Source organism: Lissotriton vulgaris, chromosome 6, assembly GCF_964263255.1.
Source record: "Lissotriton vulgaris chromosome 6, aLisVul1.2, whole genome shotgun sequence".
Taxonomy (NCBI): domain Eukaryota; kingdom Metazoa; phylum Chordata; class Amphibia; order Caudata; family Salamandridae; genus Lissotriton; species Lissotriton vulgaris.
The window spans coordinates 1,751,136,722-1,751,150,194 of NC_141694.1; the positions used below are offsets into that span (position 1 = coordinate 1,751,136,722).

Sequence of the window (13,473 nt, forward strand, 5' to 3'; positions counted from 1 at the left end):
AATATCCATCCCATCCATTCTACTCCTGAGCAGCTCCTTCCATTCTTTTTGAGCCTCGCTCAGTCAGGTCTCTCTCATGCTACACTGAGAGTTTTCTTAGCGGCTATATCCCGTTTCCGACATGATGGCTCTTCATCCCTCTGTTCATCACGGATTATACGTCAATTCTTCAAAGGGCTTTTCCGCAAGTTTCCACCTGTGTGTCACCCTCCTCCAGCTTGGCACCTCAATGTTGTACTATCTCAACTTATGAAATCACCTTTTGAGCCTATCCACAGGGCGGATATCAAGTTCATCACTTGGAAGGTTGCACTTCTGCTGGCTTTGACCTCCTCTCGTCGCGTGAGCGACCTTCATGCTTTTACTGTCAAACCGCCTTATCTACAGTTCAAACCTGACGGGGTGGCACTTCGGACCAACCCCTCTTTCATGCCTAAAGTACCTACGGATTTTCATTTGAATGAGCCTGTATTTCTCAAGACTTTCTTTCCGGAACCAAAATCTCCGGCGGAGCAGGGCTTACATTCTCTGGACATCAAACGATGTCTTAAGTTTTACATTGCCAGAACTGCCCCTTTCCGCAAGTCCGACCAACTTTTCATTGCCTACGGACGACTGCGCAAGGGACATCCAATTTCTAAGCCGACTATTGCCCGGTGGCTTTCCTCAGCCATTGCTTTCTGCCACCAACAAGCGGGCAGACCATTGCAATGTTCAGTGAGGGCTCATTCTACGAGGGCGATGTCTTCATCCACCACCTTGTTTGCTGGTGTGCCACTTCATCAGATCTGCCGTGCAGCGACATGGTCCAGCAGGCACACCTTCACCAGACATTACTGTTTGGATGCCATCAATGAAGCGGATACCGCAGTGGGACAGGCAGTACTTTGCCATCTTTTTCAATAAGGTGAGCCTCTGTTCCCCCCTCCTTTATGTTTTACTGTGATTGCTATGATGTGTTACATGGCTGTATTATTTCTAGTACTGTCTTGGTTTTTTCCATATATGTGCCTAGCAATGTCAGTTCTCGGAGGTTACTGCTTTCTATTCTATTCAAGCATGTGAATCTGTGAAAGACACCCCTAATACTGGAGAAGAACAATTGTTACTTACCTGTAAACAGGTGGTTCTCCAGTATTGGTATCTTTCATAGATTCACATGCGACCCACCCTCCTCCCCTCAGAGGCTCTTCTTCTCCTCATGCACTCTTAGTTACTTGTGCTACGAAAATCTGAGGGCTTGAGCTTTTGAGGAGAAGGTTCTAGAGGGTGCTGGCGCCTGATTGGCTGTGATTTGGACTAACATAATGACACTGATGTGTTGCAAATATTTTTTCTCTTTACCATGCATTCCTATGTAGGAATCGTTTTTTGAGGTTTCTATTATGTTTCCCTCTTCTTTATTATTATATATTATGTGTACATATATATTTATATATATTTATATATATATATATTTAGCATTATTGCTATTTTATTTACCGTGGGACTCCCACTTCGATGACGGGGAATATTCAAGCATGTGAATCTATGAAATACACCAATACTGGAGAACCACCTGTTTACAGGTAAGTAACAATTGTTCATCTTTTCAAAGAACACTACATCACAATCATTAGCATGCAGAGGTGATGGTAATATGCGGCTCTGATCTGTTACTTCCGAGACACTAGGCAGGCAGTCAGAGCGGAGCTCCATGATGCCAGCTACCGGCATGCTGGAGCATTGCTAAAAAAAAATCCAGATCTTGTCTGGTGCCAGAAGGATATTCTAAAGGTGAGGAATCTGGAGTCAGCTGGAGTATCCACCAGAAAGAGTGTTAAAAAAAATAGGTAACTTGTTCATTGGGATAAATGCAAGAACACCATGTGATAGTTTCTCAATATACATTTAGTCACGGCTGCATCATTATCAAAGTTGTGATGAGGGCACTTAAACATGAAAGTTAAGTCCCGTGTGATCACTCTGTTGAAAAGATGATTGATTTGGAGGGTTGAAGCTAAGGAGGGGCCTCTTTTTACCACTAAAGAAGTGCTCTCCATATTATATAAATGCTCACTGATAGACGCGATAGGCATGGAGATGAAATAGCTTAGGGTCCATAGGAAACTGAGTGGAGTTTTCTTATACAGAGTAGTAGTAAAAATAATATATTTGACTGGAAATGCACAGGAAAAAATATGATAGAAATCAGTTAAATGAGCTAAAAAAGAATTTAGTGTAACCAGTCCTGAACGTGCTGCAAATGCATCTCCCACTTAAGGACTTCAAAGATGTTAAGAATGTATGGAATGATTATAGAAGTAAACTATTGTTCGCATTTACAGTGCTTACAGGCGAGTTACAGGAGAGGCGCATGTCATGAATTTGCCTCAGACAGTCTTGGCTTTTTTAATCAAGAGCACTTTGCTTAATGGGACTTGTAGTTCACTTTTCTTTCCATTGGAGATGTATATTAACCATTTACATCATACAGAGGGTTATTCGCCTTAATTGTCATGGGCTGTTTGGCAGATGTGCAAGAACTGAATACAGCCGGTGGCTGTAAGGGGCTATGTAGCATCCCTGTCCTGCGGGAGAGGGTCTTGTGCATCATTTAGACTCCATCCTGTGATAGAAGCATCTTCTGTTTCACCTTGTGAGAATCACTAGGGAGAAGTTAAAAAGTGTCCTTATCACGTGTAACTGGACTTACTATTTTGCGAAAGAAACATGCTGTTGCCAAAATATTTTGTCATGTATCATACATAGTCACAGGAGCCTCATGCATGTGGTGCTCTCTTTTAAAAAGCGCAGAGAGGAGAGAACACGGGCTCTAATATTTCGACTTGATAATTCTCTTCTAGGACTGACTTATTAAGTGACAGAGGAATCTCGATGCCGAGCTCCTCATTCCTAATGGGCTGTAACATTCCTGATCAGGTTTCATCAAACTTTCCAAGAGAAATTCCAAATCGGTTTTTAAGAAAAAATATAACAAATTAGGTGACAATTTGTGTGGGGTCCAAAAATATTTCATTTTCATTTTTCATAGAAAATGTTTACGAGAGCTTAGTTATCGTCACCACAACCAATCACTAAACTTTACTTGGCAATCAGCTATCATGATTTGCCACCAAGCTGCTCCGTATTACGCAAAATGTGTACCAAAAGTATTGCTTGAGGTACAATTACGCCAATCGCCACGTGGTGCAATTGTATTCCCTTTCCAGCTACGCACAATGCGAGGCTCAAGCAAGCAAGCTGGTGAGCGTGAGCGTGATTTGCTGTCCCCTAGCGTGATTTCCAGTCCCTAGGAAGTCTTCTGGTGCAATTTTCTAACGCAGGCAGTCGGGTGCCTGCTTCTCGGGTAGATTTTCGACTGAAGAAGTATCAAAATCAGCTCGAAAATAGCATGGTGCCGTTTGCGCTGATTTTTGAGTGTGAAACATGCTACCAGCGCTAAAACTGAAGAGAGCAGTGGAACGTGCATTTTCCCCCTTTGGAGGAATTCCGCTAAATTTTGCAGAGTTTATAAGGAACTCTGTGGTATTCTGCAGAGTGAAATTCCACGAGTTCCACCGAGTCCTAGTTATTTTCAGTTTAAGAAATTTTTATTTGATTTTAAGATACCGAGTCCTAGTTATAACCTTTGTTATCATCTAAAAACCCTAGCAAAATATTCAAGTGTAGTAACTCTGCAGCAATTTTTAACAGCTAACAGTGAATCAGGCTTAAATAATTCAACAGAAGATACGACTAGGTTGACTTTGGTATCCAGCTGATTACCTACCCCCAAGTGCCCCTATGCGCACTCCAAAATTTGTGGGTGTCTTCTCATTTGCTCTCCTACTCAAGTTGTTTGTCAAAATATCACCTGAACAATATTATGCTGCGATAATATTGGCAATACAAATAAGATGATGGACGGAACGTTGCACAATGACAAAACATTCACCCCGAGTCACAAATATGGGTTTAATTAATCGTTATTTTGCTCACCAAGCCACCCCAGTTCAGACATGGCCATATGCAAATCAGTCTTGGCCCGGTGCCTCATGAGAACAGTCCAGCCCGGACTGCCAAGCCATGTCTTCCCTGAACCGCAATCAAGCATCCTAGGACCGGTTTCTGGCTATCAGCCGTCTTCAGCCAGGATAGCTTGACTCCAGTGGCGTAGTGAGCAAGGTGAACAGCAAAACAAACAAGATGATGGACGGAATGTTACACAATGGCAAAACATTCACCCCCAGTCAAAGATCTGGGTTTAATCCATTGTTATTTTGCTCACCAAGCCACCCCAGTTCAGACATGGCCATATGCAAATCAGTCTTGACCCTGTGCCTCTTGGGAACAGTCCAGCCCGAACTGCCAAGCCATGTCTTCCCTGGACCAGAATCAAGCATCCTAGGACCGGTTTCTGGCTATCAGCCGTCTGCAGCCAGGATAGCTTGACTCCAGTGGCGTAGTGAGCAAGGGTCCCACGTCTGGGCATACCCTTCCCACATAGGGTGAACAGCAAAACAAACAAGATGATGGACGGAATGTTGCACAGTGGCAAAACATTCACCCCCAGTCACAGATCTGGGTTTAATCCATCTTTATTTTGCTCACCAAGCCGCCCCAATTCAGACATGGCCATATGCAAATCAGTCTTGACCCTGTGCCTCATGGGAACAGTCCAGCCCGAACTGCCAAGCCATGTCTTCCCTGGACGGGAATCAAGCATCCTAGGACCGGTTTCTGGCTATCAGCCGTCTTCAGCCAGGATAGCTTGATTCCAGTGGCGTAGTGAGCAAGGGACCCACGTCTGGGCATACCCTTCCCACATAGGGTGAACAGCAAAACAAACAAGATGATGGACAGAATGTTGCACAGTGGCAAAACGATCCCCCTCAGTCACAGAGCTGGGTTTATTCCATCGTTATTTTGCTCACCAAGCCACCCCAGTTCAGACATGGCCATATGCAAATCAGTCTTGACCCTGTGCCTCATGGGAACAGTCCAGCCCGAACTGCCAAGCCATGTCTTCCCTGGACCGGAATCAAGCATCCCTGGCGGCACAATATTGAGCAGGTAAGTGCATATAATTATGTATAGGTTAACTATTCCTCCACATCTACTTACTTAGAAGATGCATATATCGTCACATCACATCTCTGTATGGAGTTAAGCCTGTACATACCTGTATATTTGCCTTGCTGAAATTTTGAACCTTGATATTTTTCCCACAATGATATGGTAGCGTGATATTTTTGAGTCGATGTTCAGGGGAATTCCGCCCCCTCCCTCCAGCATGGCTGCATGTACATGAATAAGCATAGAGTAAAACTGAAAGGCGTATGAGGAACGTGGTCGGTGCAGAACTAACCAATGAGTGTGCGACAGCTTTACATGCCTCCATGGCACAAATAATTCGATTTTAGTTCTGGATGATGCAAAATACAAACCGTCCGCCCTTGGATGTTATCAGCCTCTATACAGAAAGTGTAAGGATCAACTGATTTTCTTATGTACTTACTTGTGTAGCACACATTGCAATATAAATCATCTACAGACCCAGACAACAAAACTTACATAAACAGCCCGAGATTCAGAAACCTACCTGGCCACTGAACTGTTCCCACTTAGTGATGGAGTTTTTAGTGTCTTCCTAAAACTTAGAGCAATGGGTTTGTTGTTAACTTCAGTGTGTAGTGCGTCCTAGGTCTTGCCTGAAGACAACTTTATGTTTTGCAAAAATATCATACAAGAAATACATATGTATGTATGGGCTCCCAGTCAACACTCTTTCACCATTAGTCTGTTAACATGTAAATCAAGTTATACTCCCTCCCACTTCAGCAAGAAGTATAGAGCAACAGGCATATCTACTCCACCCATTGGAAGCTTTCATGTTGAGTGAGTGCATTTCCCCCTTGCACATGTACACATACATCTAAAATGAGTTCCCCAAAAATAGAAATTCTTAGGCACTCGCATTTCCTAATTACTGATAGTCCTTATGTATAGTAGGGGTACATGACTATTTTCATAACTCTCACAACATTTGTTACAAATTAAAATGTTCATTCCTTACTATAAACCAGCTTTGTTATATTTATTTATCCTACTGAAAATTAGCAAAAGTCATTAGAGTAGTTTGAGTGTTTATGCAGGTTTTTAGGTTGAAACCACACCACCTACACGCTTCTGTTTTGACATTTTATTCGCTTGAGAGAGCCCTCCAGTAACTACTTGCGGGGCTGTCTCCCCTACTGGATTGTTTTACCAGCACTGTCAGTATGCAGAAAGCAGAATGCTACAAAGAGAAAACTTACATCGACTGAAACATAAACATCCAAGAAGCTATATAAATGTACTTGTACTTACTTGTGAGCAAATACAAGTTCCTATAAATAGTAGGGGATGATCACAAGCCTTAAAAAAAGAACCATGTTTGGCTAAAACTTATTCCTATGGAAAACAAGCACACATTATTAAAATTGCAAATGTATATACTAAAGCCATGCATCCTCAGCTTGGTCACTCAAAGCAGTTACTTCTGACTTGAGCTGGAACTATATTAAGAACAAGTGGAACTATATTTGCATTAAAATATTCCATGAATGTATGTTTTTGCAGTTGTCTTGTGAGGGACACCTAGTAGCAACTAGTGGAATTACAGCTTAATGAAAGAATGTCAATGTTTTTGTCTTTGACTTGTGAGGGACGACTAGTGAGACTGTACTTGATGTAAGAATTTCAATGCTTTTGCATTTGGCTTGTGAGGTAAACCTAGTTACGACTACTGGAACTGCAGCTTCAAATAAGAATTGTAATACTTTTGCATCTGACTCGATTGGGACACCTAGAAATGACTTGTGGAACAGTGGCTTCATGTAACAATTTCAAGGCTGTTTCAAGGCTTTTTCATTGGACTAAAAGGTGGCACTTAGTAACGACTTGTGGACCTGCAGCTTCCTCAAAGAATTTCAGTGCTGTTGTAGTAATCAACATTTAGGGGACACCTACCGAAGACTAGTAGAAATGCAGGTTGATGTAAGAATTTCAGTACTTTTGCCTTTGACTTATGAGGGACGCCTAGTAACGACTTATGGACCCGCATCTTCATGAAAGGCTAATAAATAATTTGCTATTGAGAAACACCTAACAAATACTAGTGGAACTGTAGCTTTATGTAGGAATGTCAGCACTTTTGCATTTGACTTGTGAGGGCCACTTAATAACTACTTATGGAACTGCAGATTCACATAGGAATTTCAATGCTTTTACATCTCACTCGATAGAGACACCTAGTAATGACTAGTGGAACTGCAGCTGCATGCAAGAATTTCAGTGCTTTTGTACCTGACTCGATACGTTCTGACAGGTGAAAACACACACACTTTTACCTTTTTTCTTTATCTATTGGCTTGCATTTTGCTTGTTCCTACCACTGGCCATAGCATAATACAATTGGCATTTTACTGGGACATAAAGATAGTGCCACTCTAAAAACACAGTTTCCCAAAAAATACCCTAGAAGGCACATGATTTACCCACTGATTACTAGTAGATATAATTACTAGGTTGTCTTTACAAGTGTTCCACTGTAATGAAGAAATGTATTGAAAGTTGCGATATTGATTCATCATCATATACCAGCATTGGCTTATTTACTTAGCCTATTGAAATCAAGCACAATTTATTAGAGTAGCAAAAGTGGATATATGCATTTTTATGTTGAAGCCACACACCCTCAACTTTTGAATCTGTTGCATATAACTTATGAGGCACATTTAGTAGCAACAGAAGTAATTTTAACTTGCTTTTGACTTGAGAGGGACATCTAGTAAAGGCATCAAGGGTTGTAATCTTGTTTTTAGACTTCACACTGTTTCTCTGTGGCCATTATACAAGCTGGTAACGTGGATATATGGGGTAAGTTTGGAAACAAGTCACTCAAGTTTAGTGGTGCTAGAGGAACATGAGAATGTGACAATTTTAGCCATCTGTGACCCTAAGTCATGCAAATATTTCTAGGCAAAATTTGTTGAACTTAATCCAAGTAAGGTCTGTAATTTCAGGGCACTGTTTAAGGACTTCACAGACTGCAGTAAACAGCCTGAATGATCAAAGCTTTAGCTGATGACAAACAATGAGTTCTAGTTGGAGGCAAATATATGACAGTGGGGACTGGTTTTTAACTGCAATGGCCAGACCTTTAGCTAACCGTGCTTCTCTTGTTCATCAGGTTGCCAGCAGAGTCCTCGGAATCCCCACTAACAAAGTCCACATCAGTGAGACCAGCACTATGACCGTCCCCAACACATCTCCGACTGCCGCTTCCCACAGCTCGGACCTCAATGGGATGGCCGTCCATGTATGTACAGTTCATATGAAAGAGATTTATCTTCAAAAGCAGATATGTTTTAGAAAGACAGATATGATTAGCAAAATTAGCAATATATTAGCTCTAATGATGCAAAAGGCTGGGGGGCGTGGCCTGCAGCCGAAGATGGTGGACGTGTAGCCCGAGAGCTCCGTCCGTAATCCCTCACATTAGCGAAATATCCTGTTTTCCCCCACTGCAACCCACCTCATACTTGCACCGGAGGTCCCCGAGGGTGTCATCCTAGAAGCGGAGCGGTGCTTCTCCAGTCCGCCCGCTCTGCTGAAGCTCGGCGCGGCTGTCCCGGAAGCGGCCTACTGCGCAAGGTGAAGCCCCGGGCTCGAGTGGACATTCTCCCCGGCCTCCCCATAGCCTCTGGCGCGGTAAGACCGGACTCCGCGCCGGACCACTGAGACGGTCACCAGCGACGGACCTTGCCTGTGGGGGGGTGTCCTGATCGTGCGGTGACCCAGCGGCCCCCGCCTACGCTGCGGGGCCCTGCACGGCCATCCTGCTGGGTGCACTGCGGATCGGGCGGAGGCTCTTTCCACCTAGCTGCCCTTCTTCATTCACGCGGTGGGCAGGACGCCGTTCCCTGCTGCGCCGCCCGGGACTGTAAGGCGGACAGCGCCGGACATCAGCTACAAGCGCCGCTTGCTCCGGACCCCCCCCCCCGACACTGCAGGCCTCATTGGCAGTCCTTTGGCGCCATCTTGTTGCTGGGACCCGGCCGGGAGGAGCTCCTCTGGCCCATACACTGGTCGATTGGTGGAACCGCGACTAGGATTCCACGAGGTGCAACGCCCTGCGGAGGGCGGTGTGCCCGGCGATGAGCAAGGGGCAGTGGGCTGCAGGATCTGGCTAACGGGGCGACCGGCCACGAGTGACGACAGGAGAGTGGGACCCCCCACCCTGCGGGCCTACCACAACACACTGGCCCAGACTACGAGAGTGCACCTGCGTAGGGCCGATTCACCAGACACTGGCGGCGGGCCACCTTACCTCCTTCATCTGTACTGCGGGAAGCTATAGTCGACTCTGCACACGGGGCCTCCCTGGGTAAGCCGCCAATACTGACACTGACGGCGAGGACAGGGATTCTACTCGCTCCCTGCCGGCCCTAGGCCTGTGCTGCTCCCACCCTTGAACTCCACTCCCTGATCCTGCGGCGGACGCAACCCGGCGCCCGGAGTAGATACGGGAGAAGGCGACGGCGATCTGCTGTGCCCTTTCCGGCGCCACCCTGCTAACAAGAGCCATGGGCAAGCAAAGGGGCAAGACTCATGGACAGGGCGCTGCGACGGACCTGCAGTCCACAGGCTCCGAGGACCCTCTGGCCTCCTCCAACATGGACATCATCCCGCCGACTGGGAAAAGGTCCCAGGACGCAAAATTGGACCTTATCCTTAATGAGATACGAGCGACTCGTGAAGCCCTGGAATCGCGTATTGACAATATGGCGACTGGCCTATCATTACTAAGGGCGGACCATAACAAATTGGCGGAACGAGTGGCGGAGCAGAAGCTAGCACTGAATGACCTAGTGCCACAGCAGACGGAGCATTCCACGAGGCTGGAGGGAGTGGAGAAACAGCTTAAGCATCTCTGGGATAAAGTGGATGAGGCAGAAGGACGTGCGCGCCGCAACAACGTTCGCATCTTAGGCATTCCGGAGAGAAGTGAGGGGAGGAACCCCACCCAATTCGTGGAGGACTGGCTACGGAAGCTAGTGGGCCAAGAAGATCTCACTGCACTGTACAGCGTGGAGAGGGCTCATCGGATGCCTCCTAGGCCCCCCAAACCAGGGGCACCCCCTCGTCCCCTGATCGCGCGCCTCCTTCATTTCAGAGACCGAGACACTGTATTGCGTGCGGCCAGGGAAAAAGCACCGATACGATTTGAAGATAAAAACATTTCAGTCTACCCTGATTTCACGCCCACTGTGCAGCGCGCCAGGTCCACCTTCATGGGTGTCAAACGCAAGTTAAGGGACAGAAATATGAAGTACGCGCTGCTGTTCCCTGCTCGGCTCAAAATCCTGCATGACAACAGATCCCACTTCTTCGACTCACCAGAGGAGGCGGAGGAATGGATGGAGGTCACTCTGACACCGCCGACCTCACAGGACCCATTCGGGGAGCACCGGGGGGACGGCCGCAACGAACGCGGAGAATCACCGGACAGACGACACAACATTCCAGGCCCTGGACTCCACTCATCCCATGGACCCCCTGCGAAGACGCACCCTCCTGATGCTCGAGGGACGAGCAACCCATCGTCATCTCACCGGCAACAGCTCACGGAGGAGGCACTAGCAGCACACGACGCCCAAGCACTTAACGACAGGCACTCCGCAACCACTGACACCCATACAGAGGTGTCTGGCTCAATGGACAGCTTGCCGCTGTTCCCGAAAATTACAGCCCAAATGGCAGAGGAGTTCTGAATTGCTGGAAATTTGATCCCCTCCGGGTGGTAATGTATACTTGAACTTCCCCCCCCCCCCCTCCCCCTCCTTTCGCTAGTGGTGGGTTGCATGGGGAACCCACTTTGTTGAGGACTACCGAGCCTATGCAGACCGTTCAATGACAGTTGACAGAGGCCTGTCACCCCCCGATCTGCACACGGACTCCAATGACTTGTGCCCACGTTGGGCACCACAGTTTGGATCCCGGGCACGTTGGCTTGGGGACCTTTTTGTTAAGGGGTTATTTGTTTCCACGACACATTCACCTTATCTCAACGCAAAGCTGACCTGGGGCCCAGGGAGTTTCACTGAGTCGCACCACATGATTGGATATGGGGCCACTTAATAATTACCAAATGTGCACCTGGAACGTGCGTGGCATGGGAGCAGTCCAGAAACGCCATAGAATTTTGGCCCAGCTCAACCGCAGGGGAACCCAGATTGCATGCCTACAAGAGACACATTTGAACGCCTCTGAAGCTGTGAAACTGCGCAAAAAATGGAGGGGACAATTATTTGCTACCTCTTATTCTGCGTTTTCAAGGGGGGCGGCGATCTGGTTCCGTGGCTCTGTCCCCTTTCAGATGTTAGAGCATAGAATTGATAAAGAGGGCCGATATGTATTTGTGCGGGGGATGTTGGACGGGGATGCTGTTGTATTTGGATGTGTTTACTCGCCGAACTCTAATCAATCGGAGTTCTTGTTGACGGTGAACGGGGTGCTGACGGGGTGGGCTGATCATCGATGGTTTGTTGGGGGTGATTTTAATGCTGTGCTTGATGTTACGTTGGATAGGTCACATCCCCCTTTACAGGCAACTGAGAGTAGGAAACAAGCGGATGCTCTTAATCGATGGGCTGAGGGCTGGGACCTGACTGATGTATGGCGCAGTACACACTCACAGGAGAGGGAATATACCTTTTTCTCCCCACCACACCAGCTTCATACTAGAATTGACCACATTTTCTGTTCCCGCTCCGTAGCGGATACAATTGTTAAGGCCCAACACATGGGGAAAACTCTGTCAGATCATAGCTCTGTAGAACTCACATGGCAGTGGGGCAGGCGGCTGGCCCCCATCCCTAGTTGGAGACTGTCCCCAGATCTTCTTGAAGACTCAGTGTTCAGGGCCTCCCTGTCCGACGCTATAGGAACATATTTCTCCACAAACATGAACACTGCCAGCACCCGTCAAGTGGAGTGGGACGCATTTAAGGTCTGTCTTAGGGGGGCGGCCATGGCCGCTGGAATGGGCAGGAAAAGGGAGATAATTAATCAATTGAAGGAGGTGGAGGGCTCCCTGGCTTCCCTAGAAAGTGAGGCTGCCGGCACACATGCGCCCTTCACACCACTACAGGAGGCTCACATTCGACACGCAGAGCTATTGGAAGACCTGAGGCTCCTAGACTATAGGGAATATACGAACAGGCAGCATGCACAGGCAGATAGAGCTGGCCCCCTCCTAGCCCGCCTATTAAGGGACTCCCCAGTGAGCCACCCCATTCTGAGAATCTTGGACCAAGCAGGAAATCCAGTCACCACCCAGGTCGGGATCAACACTGCGTTCAGGGAATACTACACAGCGCTGTACAGTCCCCCACAGCCCCTTCCAGAGGTCGCATTCGAGGCCTTTACGAGGGACTTAGCCCTGCCTCGGCTTACAGAAGGGCAGATCAAAGACCTTAAGCGCACCATTACCATAGCTGAAATCAGACAGGCAATACGTGCCCTTCCTAAGGGCAAGACCCCTGGGACAGACGGCCTACCGGCCGACTTTTATGCAACATACATAGACCTACTGGCCCCACGGTTACACGCTATCTACTTGGAAGCGCTGCGAACAACCACCCTACCGCAGTCGTCTATGCAGGCGTTAATCACGTCCCTTTTAAAGCCTAATAAAGAAGGGCTTCAGATGGCTGACTATAGACCCCTGTCCCTTCTCAATACTGACTCCAAGATACTGAGCAAGGTGCTGGCATCAAGGCTCGTGCAATATGTACCTCAACTAGTCCACTCGGATCAATGTGGTTTTGTCCCGGGCCGCAATACAGCCATGAACCTCAGGCGACTAGCCCAGCTCATGCTCGGTGATCGAGAGGGCACGAGCTCTGAAGGCTGCATCTCACTGGACTTGAAACAAGCATTTGACTCCCTTAGATGGGATTACATGTTTGACACACTGTCGAAATTTGGGATACCCCCCGAATTCCTCGCTTGGGTCAGATTGCTGTATACAGATCCCACTGCTAGAGTGCGCACCTCAGGTCATATATCAGTTCCTATAGCTATTGCACGGGGCACCAGACAGGGCTGCCCACTTTCCCCCCTCCTATTTGTCCTTGCCCTTGAGCCGATGCTCTGTAGGCTCCGCCACATGGCCCCCCGGTTTGGCATTCTGCGGCATGGGACGGCGCATATAGTGTCCGCTTATGCGGATGATATTATCTTATATTTCCGAGACTTGAGGAGCGACCTGAGCCCTGTTGCCCAGGTATTTGAGGTCTTTAGGTCGATCTCAGGCCTGACCATAAGCGAGTCCAAATCATATGGCTTCACATTTGCAGCCGCTGGTCTGACTACTCCATTGCCCTTCGCCCCCCACGAGTTCCAGATAGCTGAAACCACCTTCAGATATCTGGGGATGCAGAT

General features: G+C 47.4%; 1 protein-coding gene across 1 annotated transcript in view; it reads left to right on the forward strand.

Moving 5' to 3' along the window:
* LOC147709413 (xanthine dehydrogenase/oxidase-like) overlaps positions 1–13,473 on the forward strand; it is a 1,362,843-nt gene that overhangs the window by 992,201 nt on the left and 357,169 nt on the right. Inside the window, exon 28 of the mRNA XM_086927983.1 lies at positions 8,216–8,344. Within this exon, the coding sequence (XP_086784109.1) occupies positions 8,216–8,344 (129 nt within the window). The remainder of the gene's footprint in view (positions 1–8,215; positions 8,345–13,473) is intronic.